This window comes from Bubalus kerabau, chromosome 23, assembly GCF_029407905.1.
Source record: "Bubalus kerabau isolate K-KA32 ecotype Philippines breed swamp buffalo chromosome 23, PCC_UOA_SB_1v2, whole genome shotgun sequence".
NCBI classification, from domain to species: Eukaryota; Metazoa; Chordata; class Mammalia; order Artiodactyla; family Bovidae; genus Bubalus; species Bubalus kerabau.
In genome coordinates, this window is record NC_073646.1 from 26,305,231 (window position 1) to 26,322,426 (window position 17,196).

At 51.9% G+C, this 17,196-nt stretch overlaps 1 protein-coding gene across 2 annotated transcripts in view; it reads right to left on the reverse strand.

The window, feature by feature from the left end:
- GSG1L (GSG1 like) overlaps positions 1-17,196 on the reverse strand; it is a 251,359-nt gene that overhangs the window by 2,398 nt on the left and 231,765 nt on the right. For both annotated transcript variants that reach the window (XM_055561621.1, XM_055561620.1), the window contains one exon: positions 12,914-12,984. In XM_055561621.1, coding sequence (XP_055417596.1) covers positions 12,914-12,984 — 71 coding nt within the window. The remainder of the gene's footprint in view (positions 1-12,913; positions 12,985-17,196) is intronic.

The window sequence follows — 17,196 nt, forward strand, 5'->3', positions numbered from 1 at the left end:
CCTTCCAGCACAGGGGACGTGGGTTTGATCCTTGGCCAAGGAACTGAGATCCCAGGTGCCGCAGGACAACTAAGCCCGCCGGCCACAAGCAGGAGACCGGGGTTCAATCCCTGGGTCAGGAAGACCCCCAGGAGGAGGGCACGGCAACCCTCCCCAGTATTCTTGCCTGGAGAATCCCATGGACAGAAGAGCCTGGCAGGCTATAGTCCATGGGGTCGCAAAGAGTCAGACACCCCTGAGCAAGTAAACGGCAGAGCTCGTGCAGCCTGGATCCCGAGCCACAACTGGAGAGAAACCTGAGCGCCGCAACCGGAAGATCTCACATGCTGCGGCCAAGACCTGATGCAGCCCAAAGTAAATAAATACATATCTTTTAAAAAAATCAAATACAGGGGATTCTCTGGCTGTCCAATGGTTCGAGCTCTGCACCCTCACTGCTCAGGGCTGCAAGCCACACAGCGAGGCCAAAACAAAAATCAAGCTTCCTGTTCCCTGGATCCCAGGAGAGGCTTGGGATCCAGAGTCATTTACAGTGGGAGGAGCCCTGTCCTCACCACGTACCCCACTGGCCTACCACGACTCCCCACTCACTTCTTCTCTGGGGCCCTTTACAATGGGGTCAATCACCAGCCAGGGGGGAAAAAATCTTTATGTTACAGATCAGGGAATCCCACCTTAACATGTCCACTGGGCCCAAACCAATGACATAACAGGGTGAAGCGGTCAGAAGCAGCCTTTCCTTAGCTCTGGCCAACTGTTGCCCCAGGGAATGTGGGCTCCGATCTTCCAAAACGCTCAGAGAAACTGACAATCCGGATTTTGAAATCAAATCTCCTGGCTTCTAAGTGATTTTAAAGGGCTTTTCAAGGGCTTCCTGGTGGCTCAGTGGTAAAGAATTTGCCTGCAACAGGAGTTACAGTTTCTTCCCCCTGGGTTGGGAAGATCCCCTAGAGGAGGGCATGGCAACCCCCTCTAGTGTTCTTGCCTGGAGAATCCCATGGACAGAGGAGCCTGGTGGGCTGCAGTCCATAGTGTTGCAAAAAGTCGAACATGACTGAAGCGACTTAGCACGCACACAAGGCTTTTAAAGCATTTAAAACCACCGGTGGGCCAAGCGGCATCTCCCAGGCTGGACTCAGCCTTCAGGAGCCACTTCTGACCTCTGACTGCTCCCTGGCCTGCGTCTTTGTCCCCTGACTCTATTCCATGGCTTTGCACATTCTGGTCCCTGGGCCATGTGCTCTTCCCTTCTGTCCTCTGGCTGTTGAGCCCCCGGGTCCTCACCCAAATGCTCCCTCCTCTGCAAAGCACTCCATGGACCTCTGCACCCGTACACCACGCTGCACGTCATTCTCTCCCGTGATTGTCACTTTCTGTTGTCAAGATCCCTGCCACTAACCTGGGGAGACTCAGTGCTGGTGGGGACTGAGTCTGCTCCATCCTGGAGCCTGCAGCCCCCAGCAGCTGGCTGGGCCCAGAGCAAGTCCTGAGCTCATAAATAAATAAACCACTCAGGAGGAGGATGGAGTGATCCCTGCACTGGAGGCCTAGGCTCCCCCCATCTTCCCAGATCAAATGGACATATTCTCTGTACATTTGAGAGGCTCTTCGCTCAGGCTCTCCTCCTTTGGGTACAGGCTTGTGGGGCGGGGGTGAACTGTACTTGGAGTCCGATCATCAGAGGTTCAAATCCAGGCTCTGCCAATAACAAGCTGAGCGACTTTTTTTTTTTAAGCTGTTTGACTTTTGACAAGTGGCTTCACCTCTCTGGGCCTGAAAATGGATGTTAGTTGTAAAGGCATCAGCAGACCCAGCAAGCCCCCCTGCTAGAAGCCCTCTACTATGCAACCTCAGAGAGATGTAAAAATAACAAAATGCTCAGGATAGAGGGGGTTGAGGTTCAGCCACCTTTCTTCACAGATGAGCAGGCCAAGGTCCATAGGTGGGAAGAGATTTGTCCAAGGCCTCACCCAGACGGTTGGCTGCAAGTACTGTGTTTTAAATCCCCTTGGAACCTCCCAGCATAGCAGAGTAGTCAACCCATAGGAGGTTCTCATAAGTTGTGATTTATCTTCTCTTTTTAGTCGAGATATTAAACATGAAGTTTTTTTTAACATTTGGTCTCTTCCAGTCCTAACATCACAATCCCTTAGTGGGGAATCACCATCTTGAAATTCCCCAAGGCACTGAGATCCCAAGAGATCAGCTCTTAGCTCTGTTGAAATGTATGAAATTGCAATCACTGTTCCAAAACAAATTCATTGGGTTGGAAGGGCCCGTTGAGACCAAGAATGGCATCACCAACACGCAGAAAGGGAAATAGGGACAATCAGAGGGGAAGTGACTTGTCCAAGGTGCTCTGAAGCTGGTAGAGGAATCAGTGAGGGTGGGGAGATGTCTGGTGTTGGCATTCTTGACCCCATAGGAGCCGCGCCTGATACAGAAGAGCCAGATGGACCGCACCATCCGCTGTCCAAGGTGCTGACTTACTCTCCCCAGGACTCATGGGTCATATCCAGAGCCTACGGTCCCGGCTGCCCAATCTGGAACTCTTACCTCCAGACAGATATAGGATGTGGGAGAGAGATAGGGAGATGGATCAAGGTTGGCACTGAGCTGTCTGGCTTTGGATACCCTTCCAGCTAGTGATGTTATCACTCCTCTGCCACAGCCACCTGACTGCCTCTCCAAGTCAACCCTGCTCCGTCAATCTCTACCCTGAGGGTGCTTCTGAGACTCTATCATATTTGGTAATATCTGGTCACTTGTTTCGTTCCATTTTCCTTTTCTAGGCTGTATACAACCCAAGGACACAGACTAGCTCTGCTTTTATTCATCATCGTGTCCCCAGCACCCAGCACAATTTCACACACAGTGTTGAGAGCATAGATTTGTTGAAAGAACAAACGATGGAGGACTAGGGAAGAAGAGCAGGTTTGTGTGGGATTCCTGCTAGGGGGAAGGCTGGGTTTTCCAGTCTGCTTTGGGGGTGGCTTGTCCTAGGAGATCAAATGGAATTCCATCCCTCTCTTCATTCGAGTCTAGCTTCTGGGGACTGACCATTTTACATTCTCTTCATCTCTTTTCCACACTTGGGATCAGGTTGAGTCCACGGGACCTGCCACCTCTCCCCAGAGCCACTGATTCCTTCGTTTCCTTGTTTGCTGAGCACCTACTCTGTGTCAGCCTCCCCACTGGGTGCTGGGTCTGGAGACATGAGTGAGATGCAGACCTGTCCTCTGAATGCCCACAGCCTAGGGAGGGGGAAGAGACGACAAGAGCAGGACTGCCCTGGTGGTGCAGTGGATAAGAATCCGTCTGCCAGTGCAGGGGACACAGGTTTGATTCCTGGTCTGGGAAGATCCCACATGCCGAGGAGCAACAAAGCCCATGCAACACAGCTACTGAGCCCGAGCTCTGGAGCCTGTGCTTTGTAACAAGAGAAGCCGCTGCAATGAGAGGCCTGTGCCCCACAGCTAGAAAGCAGCTCCAGCTCACCACAAACAGAGAAAAACCCGAGTGAAGCAACGAAGACCCAGTGCAGCCAGAAATAAATTTAAAAAGAGAAAGAGATGACAGGAGAAAACATTCCTCCAGTTCTCACTGTGCCAGGGAGCCACTCACTGTGCCCTGCGTTCATTGACTCATTCAATCGTCAGAAATGGAAGTTAGGTGCCATCACTATGCCCATCATACAGATGAAGAAACCCAGGTCCAGACAGGTTACATCCTTGAGGTTTGACCCCTAGAGGCTGGGCTTGGAAACACTGTAAACCTCTCTCTCATCTATTCAAATGTCAGGGCAGAGAAATGCAGAGGTGAACACAACCTCCTCTGTTGGGACTGGAGAGGGGGTTGATTGCTAGCTACTCTTGGACATCTGACCTAGACTTGGAAAGCCCCATGAAGCTCAAAATTCCACTGGTAGATTTTTTTTTTTTTTTTTTTGCCAAACGGAGGCGGGGAGCAGGTCACTTCAGGCAGAAAGAACAGAGTGTGAAATAGGTCCTTGGCAGGTAAATGAGGCTTTTTGGAGGTGTGAAAAACATAGCGATGGTGGCCGGAGGAAGGTAAGATGGTCTGTAAGGCTGGAAAGCCCGGCACACAGGGCTGGAGGGGTAAGGAGCAGAGGGCTGCAACTGCAAAGATGCTGGGTGCCAGGTGTAAGCGACCCGGCAGCCCCCCAGGGGGTACAGGGTTCCTCCTGTACCTGGGGTTTCTTCTGCGTCATCAGACTTACCTGATGCAGATTCCTGGCCTGCCCCTAACTATAGGGGGGCAAAAATGGACATAAAGAAGAACAATGACCCAGCTTGAGCTTGGAGTCACCCAGACTTGTGAGCCAAGAAAAATAACATTGTTGCTCGAAATCCAAGGAACTTAGGATGAAGTGAGCTGGACCATTCACTGGAAAGGTCCTGAGGAGCAACCCTGTTTCAGGCACGAATGTGGTGACAAGGTCCCCGTCCTCCTGACATTTCCATTCCAGTGGGGAGAGAGTTAGCAGAGAAGGGTTCCGAGAGTGCTGAGTGACTGAAAGAAAGCTGAAGCAGGGGTGGGATGGTGGGAGAAGGCTTCTTGGGAATGTCCGGGAGGAGTCGGCACAGACCTGACACCTACCCCACCAAGGATGCTCTCATGGGAGGGTTTGAGCTGGAAGCAGGTGAAGAAGATATGATTCAGATTGTGTCTTTGGGGGATGCATGGGAAGAGACATGACTCCAGAAGCAGCAATTTCCACCCAGAAGCTGCTGAATAGCCCAGTGAGTGAGTGATAGTCCTTTCAGTCATGTCCGACTCTGCAATGCTGTGGACTGTAGCCCGCCAGGCTCCTCTGTCCATGGGATTCTCCAGGCAAGAATACTGGAGTGGGCTGCCATTCCCTTCTCCAGGGAATCTTCCCAACCCAGGGATCAAACATGGGTCTCCTGAATTGCAGAGATTCTTTACCATCTGAGCTACCAGGGAAGCCTGCTGCTGCTAAGTCGCTTCAGTCATGTCCAACTCTGTGCGACCCCAGAAACGGCAGCCCACCAGGATCCCCTGTCCTTGGGATTCTCCAGGCAAGAACACTGGAGTGGGTTGCCATTTCCTTCTCCAATGCATGAAAGTGAAAAGTGAAAGTGAAGTCGCTCAGCTGTGTCCAACTCTTAGCAACCCCATGGACTGCAGCCTACCAGGCTCCTCTGTCCATGGGATTTTCCAGGCAAGAGTACTGGAGTGGGTTGCCATTACCTTCTCCAGGGAATCTTCCCAACCCAGGGATCGAACATGGGTCTCCTACATTGCAGAGATTCTTTACCATCTGAGCCACCAGGGAAGCAGAGCAGGTGACAAAATGAAGACTCCCTCCTGGCAGGAGCCTGGGGCCAGGTGTTGCTCAGAGTCTGGTCCATGGAGCAGCAGAAGCAGCAGCCCTGGAAATGCAGGATCCCACACTCCACCCTCCTCAGCCGGAAACTCCAGCGGGGCCCGGGAATCTGTGTTCCAAGAAGCCGGAAACTCTGAGGTGGGACTGGGAAATCCGTGTTTCAAGGAGTCTTCCAGGGGATTCTGATACTGATGCTGGCTTGGCTCTCTCTACCTCACTGCCAGGGTCTCAGAAACCTGCAAGCTGTGTGCCCAGCAAGCTGGCATTGATATTTATTTCAGAAATATTGTCTGTTTCTATTTTAATAAAGGAAGCCAACTCAGGCAGTACTATATTGGATCTGATTTTGGTCTAATAAAAATGCCAAGTTGCTCCGAGCCCAGAAAAGTCTTCCTTGAAATTCCCTCTGCTATTCTGAGGGCAGCAGCGGCAGAGACACGTCTAGACAGAGCTCTCAGAAGCCACCTCTGTACCCGGCAAGTGACAGCCTCTCAGCCAGCTCAGCCTCACAGACACACCTGGCAAAGTCAGAAGCTTGTCTTGGGCATTGAACTTGACAGCTGCAATCAGCTGCAAACCCCAGTTGCCCCTAAAAGGAAGACTCAAACACCTGGACCATATGGCAGCATCGCCTCCATGAAATGTCACATCTGAGGAGCTCCTGAGCTCGCTGGTGGCACTGCAGAGCCCCAAAGGTAGGTTTCAAAACCAAACGCTTTGCTCAGAAAAAAAAAATAAATAAGTGGCAGAATCTATATCACAGTAGCCCCAGAAAAAAAATAGCAACTTTTAGAACAGTTAAGAAAAGCAAAAGTTCATGTAACTGTTTATATAAAAGTGAGTTCTCAAGGGGGATACAGTGTGAGAAAATGAGAAGTTTAAAGCAGTAATTGAGCACCTACTGTGTGCCATGCACTGTTCTAGGCTCTCAGGATACAGGTGTGAACAAAACAGAAGATAAGGCACCTAGGATTTCCCTGGTGGTCCAGTGATTAAGAATGTACCTGCCAATGCAAAGGACACGGGTTTCAATCCCTGGTCTGGGAAAATCCCACATGCCTCAGGGCGAATAAAGCCACAACTACTGAGCCTGTGCTCTAGAGCCCTCGGGCTGCAAATACCAAAGCCCGTGCGCCTAGAGTTTGTGCTCTGCAGCAAGAGAAGCCATCGCAAAGAGAAGCCTGCACAATGCAATTAGAGAGTAGCCCCTGCTTGCCACAACTAGAGAAAGCTTGCACGCAGCAACAAAGACCCAGCACAGCCAAAAAGAAGTGATAAATTAATTAATTATATTATTATATAATATATATATATATATATATATAGGCTCAGTGGGTAAAGAATCTGCCTGCAATGCAGGAGACACAAGAGACGCAGGTTTGATCCCTGGGTTGGGAAGATCCCCTGGAGAAGGGCACGGCAACCCACTCCAGTATTCTTGCCTGGAGGGTACCATGGACAGAGGAGCCTGGCAGGCTCCTCTAATATTACATATTAATATGTAATATTAATTAATTGATAAATTATTAATTAAGAAGAGACAGGGTGCCTAATCTCATGGAACCCAGTGGAGAAAGGCAACAAAACCAAAACCAGGTGTGCAAATATAATTTCAAAGAGGTACGGACACAGTGAAGAAAACAGTGATACGAGGTTGACAGGGGAAGCTGGTGCGGGTTAGGGGAGCTTCTCTGAGCAAGTGGCCTTCAGCTGAGATTAGAGAGGAGACAGAGCCAGCCAAACAAAGATTTAGAGGAAGAGCATTCCAGGTGGCGAGAAGGACATGTGCAAAGGTCCTGGGGTGGGGGGTGGGGAATGAGTTTTACTTGTGCAAGAAAGAGAAAGGCCATGGTGGTTGGAGCCAAATGAGTCAGGGGAGAGAGGGAAGAGATGAGGTGAGGAGTTTGGGGGCCAGAGCAGGAACAGCCTGGTTCCCAGGATAAAGGGAAAGAGTTACATGCCAAGCTGAGCCATCCTGCCCAGAGATCCCATCAGAAATCTTGACAAAGTCAGTCCACGTCTCAGAGCCTCAGTCTCGCCGTTTGTACAATAAGAACAACTACCCCTCCTTCCCAGGGCTGTGCCAGCGGCTATGAAGTGCTCAGCAGAACCTGCACTCAGTAAGTGTTTAATAACGCGGGCTCCCTGGCACTCCTTCTCCCCCGTGCCTCCTGCTGGGGAGTCAGGCCACCACCAGATCTGAACAGTTGCTCGGCACAGAAATATTGCAAAATGCATCCAGGCCTTTCCAAAACATTTTCTTGGCCCAAACTCCACCAGCAGCTAAGAGGCCACATTCTGCAGATGGTGTCATTTCCCTGGATGGTGGTATCAGGCTGCTCTCTAGCCCATGACCCATGTGAGAACCCAGTCCATTGTGGCTGGGCCCTGCACCCCCAAAGGCCGCCTGGGGTATGCATGGGGTATGGCAGACCATCCCTGATGACTCGGGGTATGGGCTCTGGAACCAGACAGGCTGGGCACACATCCACTTCCTGGCACAACCATAACCTCCCTGGGCCTCACTTTCCCTGTCTGTAAAATGGGTCTATCAGTTCAGTTCAGTTCAGTAGCTCAGTTGTGACTGACTGTTTGTGACCCCATGGACTGCAGCACGCCAGGCTTCCCTGTTCATCACCAACTCCTGGAGCTTGCTCAAACTCACGTCCATCAAGTCGGTGATGCCATCCAACCAACTCACCCTCTGTCACGCCCTTCTCCTCCTGCCTTCCCAGAATCAGGGCCTTTTCCAGTGAGTCAGTTCTTCACATCAGGTAGCCAAAGTATTGGAGCTTCAGCTTCACCCATCAGTCCTTCCAATGAATATTCAGGACTGATTTCCTTTAGGATGGACTGGTTTGATCTCCTTGCAGTCCAAGAGACCGTCAAGAGCCTTCTTCAACACTACAGTTCAAAAGCATCAATTCTTCAGCGCTCAGCTTTTTTTATGGTCCAACTCTCACATATGTTTGGGGTTAGATGAGAGGGAGAAGATCAACGTAAAGTCCTCAGAGCATCCACAAGGGTGAGATATTGCCATCAGACCTGGTGGGGCTGACGGAGCTCTTCCGGTTGGCTGTTTTCCTCATTAAGTCCAGGTATCATCATTATAGCTGTAGAATTCAACCAAGCCGGAATGCCTGGAAACGAAGTACCCCTCTCTTTCCTCTTCTCCACCCCTCCCTCACTCAGCAGGATGAGGCGCCTGGCCTCGTGTCACAGTGGCGGCGCTGACCCCACGGTGGCTCTGGCCAACACTACAGCAGTGCTTTGGGAGCTCCCGGGCCCAGACTCCGCTTCTTCATCTCCATGTTCCAGAGCCCTGCATGCAACGCCCAGCCCAGAGAAGCGTCTTTAGCAAAGATGTGTTGAATACGTGAGTGAATCAATGACTTTCACGTGGCCACACACAGCCCACTTCAGGACAATGACAGTGACCAGGGTCCTCCAGCCAGCATCCTGCCCACACTCTGCTGCCCCTGCCCTCAGCTCCAACAGCAGACCGGGTCTTTCTCTACCTCACTGTTCGAACTCTGAGTCCCCAGCGCCTCCACTGGTTCCAGGGGAAAGACAGCCAACCCACTAGCTTGGCTACCTGATGAAAGGCACACCTGGCAGAGGCACTGTGGGGTCCACACTTCCTTTCTTCCCCAAGAAGCTGGGGTTTGAAAAACCTCTGGGAGCCGCAGCCCCTTCTCCACCAGCTTCCCTGCTTCTCATTCTCTTTTTAAAAGCTACCTAATTTTTTACAGTAATTTTATTTATTTATTTATTGTCCATACCACACAGCACGTGGGTGTCCCCCGGCCAGGGATCAAACCTATGCCCCCTGCATAGGAAGCACAGAGTTTTAACCACTGGACCACCAGAGAAGCCCTTCCATGGTTCTCTTTGAGCCCCAGGGTGTTAGGACCTCGTGGCTTCTCCATCTCTCCCCACCCTATATGACCCTAGACCATCTCAGCAGTCCCCCAGCTTCAACGGCCTCTGTTTTCAACCTTACACACCCCTAAAACTCTACACAGATGCCGTATCATTGCATCCCCCTCAAACTCATCCTCTCCATTTCCATCAGTGGGTGACATTTGACCCTTGACAGCTGACTAGAAACTTCCGAGCATATCTTAGGTTCCTGGCCCGCTCCTCACCTCCAATCAGACAAGCTGATGTTGTGGGTGCCCCCTCCCCCCAAGTGAAGCATGTTGCTCACCTCCTGTGGAGACTTCCTCCAATCCACCCCAGGAGATTCATGCACCCCACCCCACCCCACTCCAGCAGCCCTCACACAAGGCCCAAGGAGAGTTGCTGTCATGGCTGGAGGGATAACTCAGACCACGTGCTCTGCCCTGGCTCCCCGAGCCCCCCAGCGGAGGCTCTGCTGATGACCACTTGGAAGGTGACTTTCACCTGCCACTGCCTTTCCCTGCGGAGCCTGCCTGCCGGGCGCCTATTTGCACTTTCTGGGATGCCCCACATAAGGCACTTGCTGTTGAATCTTCATCTCAGGATCTGCTCTGGAGGAACACAAACAGGCACTCTGACAACTCTTCCAGCAAAAGGTTTTTGAATTCACCCACTTTTATCTCTGCTGTCGCAGGTCAGGCCACCATCACTCCTAGGATGATGGCGACGGCGTCTAAGCTCTTCTCCTGGTCTCTCTCTTCCTCCCCTTCTGTCCTTTTTTCCACAGTGCATATGGATAGAAGGAGGACGGGTAGACATGGGTATGGATAAAGATGATGTAGATACAGATACAGATAAATAACCTGGGTAAGGGGCTTCCCAGGTGGCCCACTAGCTCAGACTCCTCATTTCCCAATGCAGGGGCACTGGGTTCAATCCCTGGTGAGGGAACTAGACTCTACATGAGGCAACTAACAGCCCTCATGACACAACCAAGAGTCTGCATGCCACAACTTAAGATCCCATGTGCCACAATAAGACACGGTGCAGCCAAATAAAAACTAAATACTAAAAAAAAAAAAAGAGAATAACTTGGGTACATCTCTTCCCTGCTCAAAATGCCCCTGGGCTCCCCACTGTAGAGCCAACTCCTTCACGTGGTCCCACCTCCTGGGTCCCCCAGCCCCATCCTCCTGCCCGCCATCCATCCCCACCTCCCCATTGCTCTCCCCACCCCAGCCACGAGGCCTCCAGGGCTGGCTGTCCCTACCCTGGGGACCTGCCACCTGCCACCCCTCTGCCCAGAAGGCTCTTTGGCTGACTCCTTCTCACTCCTTAAGTCCCCGTTCCAGCCGCTCCTCAAAGAAGTGGCTCTAAAGGGGTCTCCTGGATCCCGCTTTATCATCTCATTCCTTAGCTCTTGAGATCGTCTTATTTGTTTCTGAGTTCACATCTCACTTGATTCTCTCCTCTAGACTCCCCGCCTCACAGGCAGGGGCTTTGTCTGACCTGGCTCCTGGGTGCATCTCTAGCGCCAAGATGGAGGGCCTGCACAGCTCAGTATTTGTTGGGGGCACAAAAGAAGGAATTCTCCACGGGCTGTTGACCCGGGGAATGCACCTGATGCTTGGGAGGTGAAGTGAGTGCCGGGGCTGGGCTAGGGATGCAGGGCTTCTGCAGCTCCCCTGAGCTTGGCTGTCCCCACTCTCTAACCCAGGGCTTGCATTCAGGGCCAGACACTCCTTCAATTCTTTCTTCCATCCTCAGGCCTCAGGGATCTGGCCTTTCCTCCTCCTGTCTCCCAGCTGCCCCCAAGACAAGCCCCATGACCTCTTTCCACCCAGGGCTTCCTGCCACTCTGCAGGGCTCCCCTGGGAGGGGGCGATGCTAGCTCCAAGCAGGGAGTCGGTGGTGCTCTGGGGTGGGGCTCTGAACATGCCAGGGCTCTCAGCCCATCCCTAGCATGTGCTTCCTGCTCTCCTCTGTTATCAGAGGAGATCACACTTCCCAGCCGCCTCCGTGCCCTGGTTCCTGACCTCTTCCTCCAGGAAGCCCCCATCCTGACACCTGACATGAAACCACAGTATATGTGCCCACCGCGCACCCCAGTTCCTCAGGCAAGCAGTTAGCATTCTGACCACCTTCCTGGACTGGTGCCTCCCCGAGGAGCCTCTTCCTTCAGCATGGAGACCAGACCCTCTCCTCCTCCCCAACCAGGTCTCCTCCCAAGCTCCTTCACCGCCTCCTTCTTTCTCCCATCAGAGTCATTCCTCACTCAGTTACTAGGATTGCGGAGGGTGGAGTCAGACAGACCTGAGTTTAAATTTCTGCCATCTTGTTCAGGCTCCCCAGAAGCAGACCCTGAGATAGGAATCAGAGCAAAGGGGAGACACTACAGAGGTGCCGCCAAACTTGGCGGAGGGGGAGCATGGCCCAGGGAGGGAAGGCGGCCAGCCCAGGTGGCTGCCAGACATGGTGCTGTGTGTTAGTCACTCAGTCTGTCTGACTCTGTGACCCCTATGGACTGCAGCCGGCCAGGATCCTCTGTCCGTGAAATTTCCTAGGCAAGAATACTGGAGCAGGTTGTCAAGTGCCCCTTCAGGGGATCTTTCTGAGCCAGGGACAGAACTTGTGTCTCCTTTGTCTCATGCACTGGTAGGTGGATTCTTTAGCACTGAGCCACCTGGAAGCCCACTAGACTGGTAACACTTAGGTAATCCTGCAACGCACACACCTCCAGGCGATCCTACTCAAGGGAGCCAGGGTATCTATATGCCAGCCTCCTTGTGCACTTCCTGCCTTCTAAAGGTAGAGGTGGAGCAAGCCCCCAGGCACAGAGATGCAGATACAAGCAGCTGGGAGCCACTGTAGTCTCCTAACAGGTCTGAGACACATGAGCATCTGCTCTAACAGTCCTGCCACTGACTAGCTAAGCTGTGTGACCTTTGGCAAGTGGCTCCGCCTCTCTGAGCCCTCCTTTCTGCAAAGTGTGGATAGTAATCCCAGCTGTTGGGGTTGGTGGTCAGCAAGAACAGGAGATCAGGCATAAAAAGTCCTTAGTGCAGAGTGGGGTGGGCAGGGAGCACAGGGTGGGCAAGCAGCAGGCTCAGATGAGACTCTGCCCCTTTAACCTTGTATCAGCTCCTTTCTCTTCTGTCCGGAGCAAAGCCTTCCTCTCTTTTGACCTCTCTTTTTCTTTCTGACATTTGTTTTCTGCATAGGAGCCCTAGATTCTGTCCTGTACAGTGAAGCCTTCTGAGCTTCTGGGAGCATTCATGGCTCAAAGAGAACTTGGGACCTGGGACTCCCCGATTTGGCTAGTTCTACCCCAGAGCTCCTGTCCCTTCAGGCCCATGGCGAACCCGGCCTGCATGGAACTGTGGCTCCCCTGCCTGTCTTTAAGTTACCCAGTGTCCCTCTTGCTTCCTTAGCATTCCGACCCCATTGCAAGGGCTGTGGCTGATGCATGCAGAAGACTTGCTCTTCTTGCCCCCAGCCTCAGTTTCACCCTCTACAGCGTGTGTCAAGGGGAGAATGCAGGGGTGCAGGGAGAGGTTGGCCTGGCCGGTCTCCAGGGTCCCCTCTTCTCAGACGGCCTACGAATCCGCAGCGCCGGCTCCTGCAGCTGAGGCCACTTACGGGCAGGGTATCTCTCGTGGTGGCAATCCAAGCGAAAGTCCTCCTCCTCGTGCCCGTCCCCCTTCTCCATCCTGGAAAGAAAAGAAGCCAAAAGCTGGTGTAAGAAAGATCAGGCTGAGCTGGCAGAGACCCAGGACCTGGAAAAGTGTGGCCCCTCCCCCCCCGGAGAACACGTGGCAAAGCAACTTGGCACCATCGCCCCATGGGATCCTTCCCGCGGCCCTGTGAGATGGGCATCATTCCTCCATTTGACTGATGAAGAAACTGAAGTATCGAAAGGTGATGTGACCAATCAGGTGCCATCCAGCTGATAAACTGGAGGCAGAAGAGGGACGCAAACCTATGCGCTCTCACAAAAAGATGTTCAATCACGTGCAAATGGTATATGACAAAAGAAAGTGTGCCATGTGTTTGAAAAATCACACACTAAGCCTTCCCTGGTGGTCCAGGGGTTAAGAATCTGCCTGCCAATGCAGCGGACACAGGATGGATTCCTGGTCCAGAAAGATTCCACATGCCGCAGGGCAACCAAGCTGGTGCACCACACTACTGAGTCCGCATTCTAGAGCCCACGCTCTGCACCAGGAGAATCCACCACAATGAGAAGCCATGCACCGCAACTGGAGAGTAGCCCCTGCTTGCCGCAACTAGCGAAAGCCATCGGACAGCAACGAAGACCCAGTGCAGTAAAAAAATTCATTAATTAATTTAAAAACTTTAATTACACACTGATATGCACAAAGCATTACTTGGCAGAATGTATACCAAAAGGTTAACAGTGATTGACCCCAGATAATGAGAATAAAGGGGATTAAATCTGAAGCCTTTTATTTTTTTAATCTTTCCCCACTCCTGGAAAGCCTTCTTTTTGAATTTACCTCTATTTTCTGATTTGTGGGCAAAAGACTTTGATTAGCTGTGTCACTTTTCTTCACTAAATTAAAACAACTCCCATAGATATTTCTACATAGAAACAAAGCTCTGGTCTTCCAACGTCTGCCACAATTCTCTTTCCTGCCAACAGCTGTGTGAATTTCTCCTCTGGCATCCCAAGTTCACTGCAGTTCCAGAGGGACTGGCAAGGCTGGGGATGGGCGACAAGCACAGAGCAGAGGGTGACAAGGGTCAGAGTGGAGGCAACTGCAGACTCTCCAACATGGTTCCAGACCTAGACCCTCATCCCCATCCCACCGAAGACAGAGTCAGAGAATGGGCAGGTCCATATGCCCACATGGCACTCACCCATGTGTAACCCAGATACATTCCAGAGCTCCACGAGGTCCAGTCCACATGTGCTGTTCCTTTGTGTGTGTGTGTGTGTGCATGCATGCACACGCACACATGTGTGTTCAATTCTTTGCAACCCCTTTGTCGCCCGCCAGGCTCCTCTGTCCATGGGATTTTTCAGGCAAGAATACTGGAGTGGCTTGCCATTTCCTTCTCCAGGGGGCCTTTCTGACCCAGGGATCGGACCCACATCTCCTAGGTCTCCACCCCACATCTCCTAGGTCTCCTGCATTGCAGGCAGATTCTTTACCGCTGAGCAGTGTCTTTAGACAAATATAACCTAGTCCCCGGATGTAGAAAGAATTCCCACCACTACTGCATGTCGTAAGCACACACTGCAGGCACCTCCAAGCCCTTATTTGTGGCCCTGCGCCTTGACATCATCCCTCCGTTCTTCACTTTGCTTTTAGTTACCTTGAAGCTTATGTTTCAGGAGAGAACCACTGTGCCTGGCAGGTACCCCACTTCATGGACACCCAAATCTTGCTGCTAAGAAGCCCAGAGTTCAATAGTCAACATATGAGAACACCAGCCAGTTAGTAAGCACCTGTTGTGCTGGGGACCACAGGGACAACTTGGAGAGGACCCCACCCTTGAGATGCTCCTATCTGCTGTACACATGAACCAATGATCACAACTTCACATGTTAAGTTCTAAGGGAGAAGGATGTCACGAAGGTTGAATAGGGTGAGTGTCTAGTTCAGTGGCTGACAAACTTCTTCTGTAAAGGTCTGGATGATAAATATATGAGCTTTCATAGGCCAGATGATTTCTGTCACAACTACTCAAACACCCTTGTAGTTGGAAGCAGCCGCAGACAATATGAAGGGCTGTTTTGTTCAGCAGATAATTACGGGCTTCCCTGGTGGCTCAGACAGTAAAGAATCTGCAGCAACGTGGGAGATCTGGGTTTAATCCCTGGGTCAGGAAGATACCCTAGAGAAAGGAATTGCAATTCACTCCAGTAATCTTGCCTGGAAATCCCAAGGACAGAGGAGCCCGGCAGGCTACAATCCATGGGATCGCAAAGAATCGGACATGACTAAGCGACTACATTTTCACGTTCTTATGTACTAGCTTCTTGGAGATAGTGTGTTAACCTCTGGTCTAGCCAGTGGTTCTCCACGTGCAGGCCTCCTGACATCACCAGGGGAGTTTTCAATTGCCTGGTGATTGCAGTATGCAGCCAGAGTTGAGATCCACTTGCGTGGGGACCAGCGGAGGCTTCATGGGAGGAAGCGATGCTGGGGCTGCATCCTGGAAGTCACAGGACACGGTGGCCTCTCAGAGAGGCAGCTGGGATCCAGCCCGGGTCTGCCTGATCTCTGCCGTGCTGTGAGGCTATTCTGGAAAGAGCTAGTTCCTTGCACAAATGCGGCCCTCTCCATCAGGTTCGCCAATGAAAATTACGGGTCTGCAGGGTCCCAGAGGCCGTCTCCAAACTGATGTTTAAGGAGAGAACCACTGTGCCTGGCATGGCACCTTCCTGGACACCCAAACCTTGTTGCTAAGAGGCCCAGAGTTCAATAGTCAACATGTGAGAAAACTTGCCAGTTAGAAATCACCTGCTGGGCTGGGGACAACTCAGAGAGGTCTCAACCAAACCACCTGATAAAGGGCTGTGTTTCCCCCCTTAGTTTTCAATCTACCTTGGACTAAATTTTTAATAAAATACAATAAAAATGAATTGCTGGAGATTGAAATGAGAACACACGAGCACACACGAAAAGCAAGCTCGGATGTACCAGCAATGTCAGTTACGGCAAGAGCTCTGACCCTTCGCCCCCGACCCCGTGCTCCCTGGCAGGAAACCCCTGAGGGCAAGAGATGCTCTGGGTGCGACTGAGACCTTGGGCCCTGCAGGGAGGCGGGGTCATGGCTGAGTCCAGCTCTGCTATGAACAGGCAGCTCACCGGAAGCTCTGAACCTCTGTGTTCTTTATGGCCATGGGCAGCCCAGTGGTGGTGGGAATGACCAGAGGGACAGACACCACGGTCCCACTGGTTGCTGTGAGGATGGGAGCCCGGGATCAGGCATAGAGGGAAGGTCAGAACAGAGTAGCCCTACTGACTTTCAGTCGGTTTCATCATTGGTCCCCCCGCAAACACTTTCAACTCAGAAAAAGGATGGAGTTTATCTCCTTCTCCACTTGTAGTGTTGGGGTCCAGCATAGTGATGGCAAAAAGTATCCCAAGGAATGTTAGAAAGGAGGGAAGGAGGGGGAAGTAGGGAGGCAAGGAATTGAGGAGAAGCACAATGCAGGAGACACAGGTTTGATTTTTCCCTGGGTCGGGAAGAACCTCTGGAGGAGGGCGTGGCTACCCACTGCAGTATTCTTGCCTGGAGAATCCCAGGAACAGAGAAGCCTGGGGTAAGGGTGGGGGGTCCATGGGGTCGCAAAAGAGTTGGACACAACTTAGTGACTAAGCGCAAGCACGAGCAAGCTGCGGCTATAAGCAGCCCGCTGGGTTCATCCAGGAAGGCTGAGCTTTGTGTTAAAAGAAAAGGAACTACTCAAATGTCCCTAGATGACTATCTTCTTTAATTTGAAGTACAAGTTCCTGCAGGAAACACTACATGCTTTCTGAAGATAGGTTTTTTTTTTCTGATGGTAGTGTGAGAGGTGACCCATGAATCTAAATAAGCACTTTGAAGGGTCAGTGGGGGCGCTGGGGGTGAAGCAGTGCTCAGAAGGAGCAGCGGGCTGATGGCAGGGCAGGGATTTGAACTCAGGTCTATCAGTCCCTGGAGCTCAAGCATGTTTCCGTTGTGCCCTGCAGATTCCTGGCTTTCAGAAGCTCCACCAGACCCACCCTGGGTACACCTGTGCTGTGAGGTCCCATGGAAAGTGGTGCTGGGCACTCCTGGGCCCTCCCAGGACTGCCAGTAGGTGTGTAAAAGGGTGGTGAGGGGTGTGACCACCCTGTTACATGGTCACTGCTCTGATGACCCACAAGATCTGCAATCTGGGAATTTGCTCTTTGGAGAGAAGGAGG